General features: G+C 42.3%; 1 protein-coding gene across 3 annotated transcripts in view; it reads right to left on the bottom strand.

The window, feature by feature from the left end:
- SVEP1 (sushi, von Willebrand factor type A, EGF and pentraxin domain containing 1) overlaps nucleotides 1-13,870 on the bottom strand; it is a 486,322-nt gene extending 472,452 nt beyond the window's left edge. The window contains exon 1 of one of the 3 annotated variants that reach the window (XM_073591153.1): nucleotides 12,149-13,870. In XM_073591153.1, coding sequence (XP_073447254.1) covers nucleotides 12,149-12,655 — 507 coding nt within the window. In that variant the 5' untranslated portion in view covers nucleotides 12,656-13,870. The remainder of the gene's footprint in view (nucleotides 1-12,148) is intronic. The other 2 variants (XM_073591134.1, XM_073591144.1) reach the window with 2 other exon arrangements.
- Nucleotides 13,871-14,078: the final 208 nt, after the last annotated feature.

Below are 14,078 nucleotides of genomic sequence, written 5' to 3'. Positions count from 1 at the left end.
TTAAATAATAAATATGAATCAACAATGTGAAAATAACAATATGTGAATAATGCTGCCTCACACTACAATATACAAATAATCAGTGTATGGATCAGGGTGGATTTGATTTAAATCAACTCGATTTAAATCATAATTTTTAAAGAACAACTGTCATCTCTATCCTGCAGTGGCTCCTCCTCTTGACCCGCTGTTGACTCACCGACAGTCCCATTCACTTTAATGGGACGGCTGGAGATGCAGCAGTGACACAACAAGGTGATGGATGTGGCGGCAGAAGGTGAGTGGATGTCCGCTAACAGGTGCTGCCATGATGGATCTGAAATGACAGGTGCTCTTTAAACATAAGGACTTATTCTTGCTGGTAGTTAGAATCTTTAATATTTGCAAAATAAATGAAGATTACCTATTTAGAATAATAAGCTGTCAGTTTAGTAAAACAGCGATATCAGAAGCGATTCCTACAGTTTGTAGTGTACATAGATTTGCAAAACAATGGGATAAAAAAATATTCCTGAACTTTGTTTTATCTCATGGTCACTGTGCCATTGTGTGAATGCATCAATGTAGTGCATGTTATCTCGGCTTGCAGAGCTTGGATTCATTAAAGGAGTTTACAAAAAATGTAAATACTGCAGAATATACAGCCTCATGCTACATAACTAAGCTCCATTTCATGCTGAATAAACTAAATTATTAATGTAGCTTAAATACAAAACTACCTTTAGATAGATTTTTACTTCAAAAGCATTTTATTAAAATAAATTTGAAAAAAATCAAAAAAATCTGCAAATTTTTGGTGCAAATAATCACTTTTCACCCATGACAAATGTCCTTAAACATTGAATCAAATGTCAAGGTAATATAAGTATTAACTTTGTGAAATAAATATATAACTTCCAATAGTGGTCAAAAAAACCTGCTTCAGTGCCTGATTCGCCAAGCCACTAATGGGTGCTGTGTCCTATGCAGAGACCCTAGGGAATAAAATGCCGATTGCTGCAATTTTTTGTCACACAATATTTACGCAGTGGTTTTTCAAACACAATTTTTTTGGAAAAAATACACTTTAATAAATAAAAAATAAAGCCGAGTAAATAGATACCTAACTTGGCACGCTTTATAATTGTACACGGTCATGGAATGGTAACAAACTATGGTAAAAATCTCCATAGACGATGCTTTCCAGTTACAGAGGAGAGGATAGAATCATAACATAATGGTGATTAGTCAGCCATTCGCCTTGTGTGGTCCCCTATAACAAGGGACCACCTAGTTCTGGTAAGCGGCAGTGTTTCTTTGTGGTGGAGGCATCTTTTCACTGGTCACTTTCTCTGGGAAACCCTGCAGCACATCACCATTCAAGAATCATCAATTGTTTAATGGACTAATCACCAGTGCTGGGACAAGGTCATCCGGTGCCCAGGGCAAAGATGGAAAACTGGGCACGCCCACCACCGACCCCCCCCCCCCCCCGCCGCTGTGAAAGCTACAACGCCTACAGACAATGGCATCTATACTGGGAATTTGTTAAATACTAGTATTGGCGGCGATCAGTGACTTAGGCGCGGTTCACACTGGGGAAACTTGTCACGCCCCATTCAGTGCAATGAAACCATTCTAATCGGAGCGACAGGACACAGCACATCAGGTCACATCAGTGTACAGGGCACAGCACATCAGGGCACATCAGGGCACAGGTCACAGTACATCAGGGTACAGAGCCCAGCACATCAGGGCACAGCACATCAGGGCACATCAGGGCACAGGTCACAGTACATCAGGGTACAGAGCCCAGCACATCAGGACACAGGTCACTGTACATCGGGGCACACGACATTAAGGCACAGCACATCGGGGCACAAGGCACATTGGGGCACATCAGGGCACAGGACATTGGGGCACAAGGCACATCAGGGCACGGGGCACATCAGGGCACATGGCACATCAGGGCAGGGAGCACATCAGGGCACATGGCACATCAGGGGACGGGGGGCATATGGCATATTAGGGCACATCAGGGCACATAATGGCACATGGGGCACATGATGGGGCATGTGGCACATTATGGGACACATCAGGGCACATTATGGGGCACATCAGGGCACATTATAGGGCACATCAGGGCACATTGTGGGACACATCAGGGCACATCATGGGGCACATCATAGGGCACATAGCACATTAAGGGGCACATTGTTTACTAGCCTGCATGCAGAGAAGTGCTGGAAGCATCTGTGATAAGTTCGCTCTTATGTCACACTGCTCCCCGGCGGCCCCTCCTCTCCTCTCGTCCATCCCAGATGATGTCACAAGCAAATAGGGAAGGACGAGAAGAGAGGAGGGGCCGCCGCCCCTGTACCGGCCCTGCTAATCACCATTATGTTATGATTTATTTATCAGCACAAATGGACTTTATTATTTAGTCACGGGTTTTGTTATATAGCATATCATTTGATTTTTGTATTTATATATTTTTTTTTGGTATTCACTTCACCTGTTTATCACATTAGTAATATCCACCCTTATATTGTAGTATATTTGATGTATCATTACTGAGTGTGGCTATTCATTTATTTTATTTTGCACTGAATGGATTGGATTGGTTTATCTTTAGATCTACTTAGTGTGGTCTATTGATACACAATTTTTGTGAGCACACATCATATTTTCTCGCAATTTAACCATTTACAGCGTGACTTTTTGTTTTTTATTTCTGTTTAGTGTTGTATAACGCTTTTAGTCGCAGCTCAGCATATTGTCCACTAATAGCGCAGTTTTTTTTTCATTTTTCATTAAAACTATAGACGTTATTTCTTTGTCAGTGGGCAAACGTACAAAATCAGCAGGGGATCAAATACTTTTTCCCCTCACTGAATAGACACGGAGTTTCTAACCACACTTCCGTTTTGAGCGTCACCAGGGGGTGGAGCCAGCATTGTCACTTCCGTTTCACGCGCAAACCAGAAGTGTGGTGAGAAATTCCATGTTTACATTGGGATACACTGCCTAATGGCCCACAAGTTTACAACGCCTGATGCGTTTAAGTCGTTTCTGACCCTCTGCGAATCTCATGGCATTGCCCTATTTGGAAATTTTCCCAAATTAAGCATTTTTTCACCTCCTGCCTCAGGAGAAACACATCCCCACCCGCTATGCCAACATTCGAACGCACGTGGAAAAAAGGCCCCCATGCAAATAATCTCCACCATATATGCCCAACTTTTGGACCCACCACCTCAAACGCCTTTACCCTATGCAGCTAAGTGGGAGAGAGATCTGGGTCTCAACTTGGACACCACAGACTCCATGGAGATCTGGGAGGCTACCAAGTCAGCGTCACAGAATATAGTGGTGCTGGAAACAAGTTATAAGGTTCTTATGCGCTGGTATCTGGTCCCTGCCTGGATTGCCAAATTCCATCCCGCTTACCCCCCCCCCCCACATGCTTCCGTGGCTGTCCAGATGTAGGTACGCATCCACACATCTAGTGGACCTGCCCACTGGCCCAAACATTCTGGACTGAAACTTTCCATATTCTCTCAATATAAGTTCAAAGGGCCATTGGACCCTAGCCCGGCCACATCACTACTCAATAAAAAGCCCCAAGAAATAACCCGTCCACAATTTAAACTCCTCTTGCAGGTTACTATCGTATAAAGCAAACCATTGTGAAGGTCTGGAAATCTCCCCACCTTAGCATCACTGGAACTAAAAACAGGGTCACCAGAGTCATGATCCATGCCAAAGTGGAAGCTATTTTCTTGGCAAAGTAAAAAAATATGAACGCCTATGTAAACCATGGGTGGATAACTATCTCCCTTCTGACTTCGATCAAACTCTACTGTCCCCATAACCCCCCTTACTTATGTCACGAGGGACCATTGGACAAAGATCCCTAATCCTCTCTCAAGCAATTCATGGGCATTTAGTCACCCTGAGGGGGGATTTTTCCCCACTGTCTCCTATGTTAGACCTAGCTGAGCTTTTCGGTGTGCTATTATCCACTTTGTATTTTACGACTGTTACTGGACTTGTTTGTTATCCTTTTCTTCCTGTACCAATAAAATTATTTGAACAAGAAAAAAAGTGATATACACCCTGATTCATCTGTACATGGATTCCCTGCTGAACGGACCACAGGAAAAGATCTATTCTAGAGTTCAGATTTAAAGGATAGGTTCACCTTTCAGAGCATGTTACACTTTATACCCATAACTCGGATGTATAGTATAACATGCTCCAGACTTGCCCCCCACCCCCTTGATCCCTTAACCCCCCTTCCTGTGACAGCGGCCTCTGTCCACACAGCGTCATTCATTCACAATGTCAATGTCATTCATTCACAGCGATCTGTGAATGAGAGCACTACAAGTACCATCATCCACTGCAGCTGATGGCTTGTAGTTCTCAATGAACTGGAAGGGCGCTGATGAGAGCTCTCTCATAATTCATTCAGAAGCCCTTCAGCTTGTACACTTACATCAGAGGTACGAGCTGAAATCTGCAGTCTTTGACATTGCACCTTCAGAACTGTGACTGAGCTGTCACCAAGACTCCCGATGACACCAGTACAATGCAGCCAATTACAGTGCAGAAAAATCAGGAGCCCCTCCTACCAGCCTTGTGTGTCAAAGCCTATTTAAAGCTCTGTCTGCAACCGGCATAAAGGAGTTAAAGTGCATGTAAACCCTAATGCCCCGTACACACGGTCGGATTTTCCAATGGAAAATGTGTGATAGGACCTTGTTGTGGGAAATTCCGACCGTGTGTAGGCTCCATCACACATTTTCCATCGGAATTTCCGACACACAAAGTTTGAGAGATTGCTATAAAATTTTCCGACAACAAAATCCATTGTCGGAAATTCCGATCGTGTGTACACAAATCCGACGCACAAAATGACACGCATGCTTAGAATAAAGTAAGAGACGAAAGCTATTGGCTACTGCCCCGTTTATAGTCCCAACGTACGTGTTTTACGTCACCGCGTTCAGAACGATCGGATTTTCCGACAACTTTGTGTGACCGTTTGTATGCAAGACAAGTTTGAGCCAACATCCGTCGGAAAAAATCCCAGGATTTTGTTGTCGGAATGTCCGATCAATGTCCGACCGTGTGTACGGGGCATAATAGTACATTTCACCTATGGTCTGTTAGATATACAAATGAAAGCATTTTTTTATATCTGTTCAACAAGTAAAAATAAAAAAAAACAGTTGTTCATCCAGAAATCTTATGAGCTGATAACTTCCTGCACTCTTCCTTTGCAGACAGTTATGGGTTAGCCTTGTTTTCAGTTAGCTACCTCGGTTAGCTACAAAACACCTCTACGCATGTTGTAGAGAGTGGGAGGTGTTATATAGTCTTAGCCACAATTTTAGCCACCATATCTAAGAAAAGTTGAGTTGCAATACATCCAATTTTTGTTTTTGGGTTTAAAAACACTTTAACCACGTAATGGCCACCCTATAGCAGATTTACTGCTACAGGGCGGCCGCTCTGCACAGGATCACTTATATATACGTGATTCTGCACTTCCGCCTAGGGGGGCGCGCATGCGCCGCTTCTGCTGTGATTAGTCACAGCAGAAGCCAATCAGCCGGTACCAGCCAATGGATCTCCGCCAGAACCCGCTGATCGTCGGGAAGACACACAGGATGGAGCTCTGTAAGCAAGGCAGAGCTCCATCCTGATAGCAGGGATGTGATGCATTTTCTTTCCCTGCAAATCTGGGAAAGAAAATCCATCACATCCCTTAGTAAAAACACCTCACAAAGTACACAAAAACTCTGGTTAGGCACACATTTAACCTTTTGATCACCCTAGATGTTCAACCCCTTCCCAGCCAGTGTCACTGGTACAGTGACAGTGCATATTTTTAGCACTGATCACTGTATTAGTGTCACATAGCTTTTTGCGCAAACTAATCAATATATATGCTTATTGGGATTTTTTAACCAAACATATATGGCAGCATACATATTGGCCTAAATTTAGGAAGAAATTGGAATTTTTTTCAATTTTTTTATTGGGTATGTTTTATAGCAGAAAGTAAAAAACACTGGTTAGGCACACATTTAACCCTTTGATCGCCTTAAATGTTTAACCCCTTCCCAGCCAGTGTCACTAGTACAGTGACAATGCATATTTTTAGCACTGATCACTGTATTAGTGTCACTGGTTCCCACAAAGTGCCAAAAGTGTCAGATTGTCTGCCGCAATATCACACTAAGTCGCTAATTGCCACCATTACTAGTGTAAAAAAAATATTCCAGTATGTATCCCATAGTTTGTAGACGCTATAACTTTTGTGCAAACTAATCAATATATGCTTATTGGGATTTTTATACCAAACATATATAGCAGACTACATATTGGCCTAAATTTATGAAGAAATTGGATTTTTTTCAATTTTTTTATTGGGTATGTTTTATAGCAGAAAGTAAAAAATATTGTTTTGTTTTTTTTTCAAAATTGTCAGTCTTTTTTTGTTTATAGCACAGAAAATGAAATATGCAGAGGTGATCAAATATCACCAAAAGAAAGCTCTATTTGTGGGGAAAAAATGACATAAATTTTATTAGGGTACAGTGTTGCATTAAAGCTGAATTCCAGATATGTTTTTTTTTTTTGTTGTTTTTTTTTTTGTATAGTTACATTGGTCCTGCTTGGATTAATGTAAGTATGCATATTTCATACCTGAGCGATCCCTGTGAAGGCTGAGAATCACTGTAGCAGATGAGAAAAATATAAGGTATTTTCTGATTGGCTCATAGGCCAAGCGAGTGATCCCTTGAGGCACGGGATCTGGAAGACAGCAAGGATCACTGTTTTCTCGGCTTCTACAGAGATCAGCCAGGTATGGACTAATATCATTGGTCCATACTGACCCAATATAACTACAAAAAAAAAAATCATACCTTTAATTCAGCTTCATTAACCACTTGAGCTCTGGAAGGTTTTACCCCTTATGACCAGGCCATTTTTTTGCTATTCAGCACTGCGCTAATTTACCTGACAATTGCGCATCATGCAATACTGTATGCAAATGACATTTATATAATTTTTTCACACAAATATAGCTTTCTTTTAGTGGTATTCGATCACCACTGGGTTTTTATTTTTTATTATATAAACAAAAAAAGATCTAAAAATTTGAAAAAAAACCCCAAAAGAATACTTTCTACTTTCTGCTATAAAACATATCCAATAAAATCAAATTTCTTTATAAACTTAGGCCAAAATGTATTCTGCTACATGTCTTTGGTGAAAAAATAAAATCCCAATAAGTGTATATTGATTGTTTGTGTGAGTTATAGCGTCTACAAACTATGGTATTTATATTTAAAAATTGATCAATCCTGAGTTATCGATGGCCTATCTCATGTCAAGCCCTTAAAATGTCAGGACAGTACAAATACCCTCTAAATGACCCCTTTCTGGAAAGTAGACATTCTGAGGCATGACGTGTCTTTTCAGGTTGTAATTTTGTGTCACAATTTACAGTACACTGTTACCATATGACTGGTGTGGTGGTGATCGGGGGATACTGGCTGGCGACAGGATGTAAAAAAAAAAATGTATTAATTTTTTTTTTTCCGTACATTCTGTCATCAAAGTAGTTAAAGTGATTGTAAAGGTAAAATAAAAAAAATAAATAAATAAAAAATAACAGACATATCATACTTACCTCCACTGTGCAGCTCGTTTTACACAGAGTGGCCCCGAACCTGCTCTTCTGGGGTCCCCCGGTGGCTCTCGCGGCTCCTCCCCACATCTGATAACCCCGCTCGGAGAATCGCTTCCCCAAGGGGGCTACCTTGCGGTCGTGCTCCATAGAGGCCGAATGCAGGACTCGGCCCCTCCCCCCGGCGCTTGTGTCATTGGATTTGATTGACAGCAGTGGGAGCCAATGGCTGCGCTGCTATCAGTCCATCCAACCAAGAGCCGAGAACCCCTGGCAGGGAGCGAGTGCGTCCCTGTGGGTCAAGTTCGAGGGTTCAGGTAAGTAAACCGGGGGGGCTAGGGGGGCGGTCACTGACAGGTGTCTTTTCACCTTAATGCATAGGATGCATTAAGGTAAAAAAACACAAACCTTTACAACCCCTTTAAGTGTCACCATAGTGATGATCACTGTATAAGCAATAGTTTTAATTGTCATTAATGGGTTAACATTCATGAACAGCTTATGGTTTTGATCTGTGATTGGCTACGGCTAATCACATTGTACAGGTAGCCAGGTACCATGTGATTGCTGTGGGCCAATCACAGATCACAACTGTAAGCAAGCTTTTCATAAATGGAAATCCATTGATGTCCGTTTGTTTACGTTGGTATCATGTGGTTGCTATGATCAATCATAGTGATCATATGATACCCCCGTTACCGGTAATTGTGGTCTGCTGTGTCCCGTAGATATAGTGGTCACAGGAATGGCACGCAGTGTACGTGATCCAGCCTGGCCATGCTGCCGTGGTCCAGAAGCAATTAAAGTAGAACTATGGGCAAACCTTTATTTTCATTTTGGATAGAGCAAGGGAGGGTTATAGCCCCTGTCAGATTTTTTTTCACCATCTGCGTCCCCTTGTGGAGATTTCCCTTCACTTCCTGTCCCATAGCCAAACAGGAAGTGAGAGAAAATCCTTGTAAATTAAGGGAATTCCTTGGGGACAACCCAAAATGTAGGATTTTCTTTTAATTTCACTTTCAATGATAATGGTAAACAAGACAAATAGAGAGGGTGAATCTCCCTAAAGGGGGCACATACAGCAATGAAAACTGATGGGTGTTCTAAACCCTCTGCACTCTATTCAAAACTAAAAAAAAAATGAGTTGTACTTTAACCTCTTGAAACATGAAAAAAAAGTCCAATCATAAATATAAGTTCAGTGAGGGAAAATATGTGAATCCAATAGACGGGACTCCCACATCCAAAATTCAATCACCTCAGCCCGCATGAGAGGGAAGGGGAAGAGCATGATGTGAGGGGAACTCCCAGACTCCAGGTGCATCCAGGTAACAATAAGATTGAATGCTTACCAAAGTTGGTGGACCTCCTCTTTGGCAAGGTCAGACACACAGGCAAATATCACCCTCTGCAGGAATAATGCCGTGTACACACGGTCTGACAAAAGTCCGACGGACCAAATCCGGCGGACAATTCGATCGTGCGTGGGCTTCCCCGGACTTTCAGCGGACTTTTCCAGACGCAAATCTGACGGACTTTAGATTTGAAACATGCTTCAAATCTTTACGTCGTAACTCCGCCAGACCCAGAAATCCGCTCGTCTGTATGCTAGTCCGACAGACAAAAACCGACGCTAGGGCAGCTATTGGCTACTGGCTATCAACTTCCTTATTTTAGTCCGGTGTACGTCATCACGTACAAATCTGTCAGACTTTTGTGTGATCGTATGTAGGCAAGTCCGTTCGTTAGAAAGTCTGCTGCAAGTCTTCCAAAAGTCCGTCGAAAGTCCGTCGAAAGTCTGTCGAAAGTCTGTCGAAAGTCTGTCGGACGGGCTGTCGGACTTTTGTAGCCGAAAAGTCCGACCGTGTTTATGCGGCATAAATGGACTCCAAAGTCAGGATCCTCAGATGTCTGTAGTATCCCTAGGGCAGACAGGTCATTCTGAAAAAAACTTCGGACCAGTGAGTTTTTTTCAGAATGACCTGTCTGCCCTAGGGATACTACAGACATCTGAGGATCCTGACTTTGGAGTCCGCTTATCCCTGCAGAGGGTGATATTTGCCTGTGTGTCTGACCTTGCCAGAGAGGAGGTCCACCAACTTTGGTAAGCGTTCAATCTTATTGTTACCTGGATGCACCTGGAGTCTGGGAGTTCCCCTCACATCATGCTCTTCCCCTTCCCTCTCATGCGGGCTGAGGTGATTGAATTTTGGATGTGGGAGTCCCGTCTATTGGATTCCCATATTTTCCCTCACTGAACTTATATTTATGAATGGACTTTTTTTCATGTTTCAATACTTTATGAATTTTCACCACCACTTTGTGATTTAAATACACTTTTTCACATATGATTCACTATGATTGGATAATCATTATATTGCAAGCGCACTTATTATTTTTTTCTTTTTCTTGTTTGCTACACTGATATTTGTAGTTTTTTTGTTGCAGCTGCATTTTTATGTTATTTCATTTTATGTATTTTTTGCTCATAGCGCGGTATTTTTTCTTTTTATTTGTACTTTAACCTCTTCCCACCCACACCATAGCCGAAAGTTGCCTACAGTGTGGGCTTTCAGTTCTGGGAGGGCTTCCATGGACCTCCTCACAGAACCCCGCCTCCCACGCACTCCTGGGGCATCCATCCCGCACATTCTGTGACTGCTGCGTCCTTTGGACACAGCTGATCACAGATTGCGGTAAACAGCCAATTACAGCAGCCATTCACCATGTGATCAACTGTGCCCAATCACAGCTGGTCACATGTAAACAGACTTGCCAGTTATCGGCAGTCTTTTCCTCCCATGCTGTGTCTGTGTGAGGAAAGGAGTGCTTATAAATGGCAAGACTATTAGTACATTGTTCACACTAATAATCAGTAGAGATGCACTGAAACTTCAGCTGCCCAAACATATCGTACGAAAAGGGTGTTATCAGCATTTTGCAGATAAGAGAAAAAGGTGCCGATAATGCCACCGAAAACGCATGCATTTTTGCTGTGCTTTTGGTGTGTTTTTTATAGGTCATGTGACTCAGAAACCGCATCAAAAAGGTAACATTGGTGCGTTATTGATGTGTTCTTGCTTCATTTTCAATGCATTTCAACGGGGAGGTGCTTTTTTTTAACTGACCAAAAATGCAGCAAGCAAGATTTTTAACACTACAACAGAGAAAATTGAGTACTGTCCGTGATACTTTTTTTATTTGCACTAACATACAATTTTTCAGGACCTGAAAAATTGTATGTTAGTGCAAATAAAAAAAGTATCACGGACAGTACTCAATTTTCTCTGTCACAATTGCACTTATACGGCTATAATCAAATCAAGTATAACACTACAAGGGAAGTGCAATGGACCATTGTGAAGATATACATAGAATTCAAGGGGATACATATTTCTTGAGCTTTTCTTGCGCTAAAGGTGCAAATAATGGCCGACAATAAATGAATATTCATTTACATTCATGATAATAATTAAAAAGCAGAATATAATACAATTATATATAAAAATTTAAATATTTTTAAAAAACTGTCATTTTTGGTTTTGGTTTTCGGCCAAGTGTATCCTGCATTTCCGATTTCGGTAACCAAAATTTCCATTCGATTATCAATGCAGCCCAATCAGTGCCACATATCAGTGCCCATGAGTGCAGCCTCATCAGCGCACATCAGTAAAGAAGAAAAAATACTTATTTGTAATTTTTTTAATAAAAGAAACTAAAAAAAATTTTTTTTCAAAAGTTTTTTTTTTGTTTGTTTGTTTAGCAAAAAATTAAAAACTCAGTGGTGATTAAACACCATCAAAAGAAATCTCTATCTGTCTCAAAAAATGATAAAAATGTCATATGGGTACAGTGTTGCCTGACTGCACTATTGTCATTCAAAGTGCGACTGCACTGTAAGGTGAAAATTGACCTGGGCAGGAAGGGGGTGAAAGTGCCCAGTAGGCAAATAGTTAAAGACCAGTCACTGCTGCTCTCTGACTTTGTGCAGTGTGACTGGTCTTGTATCCGCCCCCTCCTGTAGTTTTCTGCATGCAATCTGTAGTGGTTAGACCTGCCGGGCCCCTCCTACAGCTCTGCTTTCTGCCCCTCTGATTCCTCTTGTACCAAATTGTAATGTAACTGTAATGTCTGCCTTTATTTTGTTAAGCACTGCGCAAACTGTTGGTGCTATATAAAACCTGTATAATAATAATAATAATAGGGTGTGTACAATACAGTAATGATGTTCCTACTACAGTTACAAAATAATATCTAGGTTTGCAATAGCATTTAGTGCACGCAAAGTGGATTTATAGGCTTTATGGCTATTGAGGAATATTTGAGTGAAAGTTTTTGTGTCCAAAGTTCAGCCTTAAACAAATGATAACTTTATAACTTTGTAAAAAACAAACAAACAAACAAAAAAACAATGTGCCAATCTGTGCTATGAGGTTGGTATAAAGTTGGTGAAGCTCTTACCGCTGCTTGTTGGAAGGCCCCCTTGGTGTAGGTCCCTCCACCCTTGTAGGTGATGGCTGGGATTTCTGTGTTGAGCAGAGAACACTTGTGTTGGTGAGAGTGGCTGCTGGAGATATAGTCCACCCTGGTCTGCACGTTGTTCTTGGAGGAGAAGGTGACAATGGCCACTCTGGTGGCAGAAGGCACCACTGGGAAATCAGAGAGCAACTTCTTGACGAACCTGAGCTCGCTGACGAAGTTGGCATATCCTACGCTAGAAGACTCGTCCACCAAAAAGACCATGTCCAGGTGGCGGCTCTTCTCCCTCAGCCTCCTGATGTTCTTCTTGAAGGACTGGCCCAGCTTCTCCACTTTGTTCTCCGCGCTCTCTGACAGCGGAGGGCTCTCTGCAGCGATGTGAAAAACTTGAGAGGAACTCCTGTAAGTGGCCGGGATCTGGTGCTGAAAACTTGTCCAGCCATGGAGCAGAGGAGGCAGGCAGAGACAAAGACAAGCCAAGAGGAACATGATCACCTGGAGAGGAGACAACTGCTGTGCTTAGGACTCTCCACCCTTCCTGAGACTAGACTAGTCTTCCAGCCAATGTGATCCGGAGCATAGTGCTGTCTGGGGATCACTATTCTTCCCTCCTCTCCATTCTTCCCCCCCCCCCAAAATATGCAGACAATCCCAGGCTGAGCTATGTCCTCCCTCCCTTCACATCTATTGTCTCAGCTCTACTTTCTGCTCACTCTTTCCTTGGCTCTGCTGGAGGATTGTGCCTGCCTTCTCCTAACTCTTCCTTCCTTCACTCCCTCCTCTGTCCGCCTTTCATTTGCTGAGCTCTTCTTGTCACCGGAGCCCTGCCTGTGTCTATCGGGCTGTCAACATTCCCCAAAGCCAGCATCAGCCCCTGATTGATCCCACATGTCCTCCTCTCATGTCCTCCCAGCAGACTAACAGGCGTGCAGATACCACGAGTGCCACTCTAATTGGAAACACTTCTAGGATCGCTACAGTCCATCTACACTACAGGCACCTTCATACCTACTCAACTTCTTCACACTTGTAACCACATCGTCTCCTAGCTGTCCAGGGACTGATCATGGGGGCTCATTCACAACTACAGGCATCTGTTTACTTTTTTCTATTTACTCATTTTTCTATTTTCTATTTTTATTTTTTATTTTTATTTTCTATTTTTCTATTTTCTATTTTACTAATGCTGAGCTGCATGCAGGCAGACCAAGGAAAGTGAATGGGCGTGCGTCAACTCCATACAGATTTACCTGCACAGTCGAGTTCGGCAGAGATGGGTGCCAATGATGCCAATCTATCAGATTGAAATGTACTGACACGACACCCAAATTTTACTGGAATATCCAAGTTTTTACTGTCATTTCCAAAAGTTAAAAAAATAATAGTTTTAAGTGCAACCTTTTAGAGTGTAAGCTCTTAGGGACAGGGAATGATGTGACTGTGCAATATATATGTAAAGCGCTGCGTACATTGACAGCGCTATATACGTACCTGTAATAAATACATTTCAGTATTTGGGCTACAAACAAGGAAAATATGCAATTGGCAATGTGATTTAGCCCAGGTTCACATGACAGTGGGAATGAAATTGTGCGAGTCCAGCTGAGTCAGTCCTGACTTTGGGGGCGATTTCAGAGACATCTGTGCGGGTTGCCTCTGAAATCGCACCCCGAAGTCGCCAAAAGTAATACAGGAACTACTTTTGGGAATCGGTGCGGCGCTGCAAATTTAGCGTCGCACTGATTCGGACTGTGCCATTGCTGGCAATTGCCACCAATTTGGCATGCGAACTGACATGTCAAGTCGCATGCCAAAACGCTCCAATGTAAACCTAGGCTTAAAGTGGGAGTCCGGCGACCAATCTTTTTTTTGGTCATTGAGACACTTTGCTGATCCCAAAATAATACTCACA

Source organism: Aquarana catesbeiana, linkage group LG01, assembly GCF_042186555.1.
Source record: "Aquarana catesbeiana isolate 2022-GZ linkage group LG01, ASM4218655v1, whole genome shotgun sequence".
Lineage (NCBI taxonomy): Eukaryota > Metazoa > Chordata > Amphibia > Anura > Ranidae > Aquarana > Aquarana catesbeiana.
This window is presented reverse-complemented; position numbering and strand designations above follow the sequence as displayed.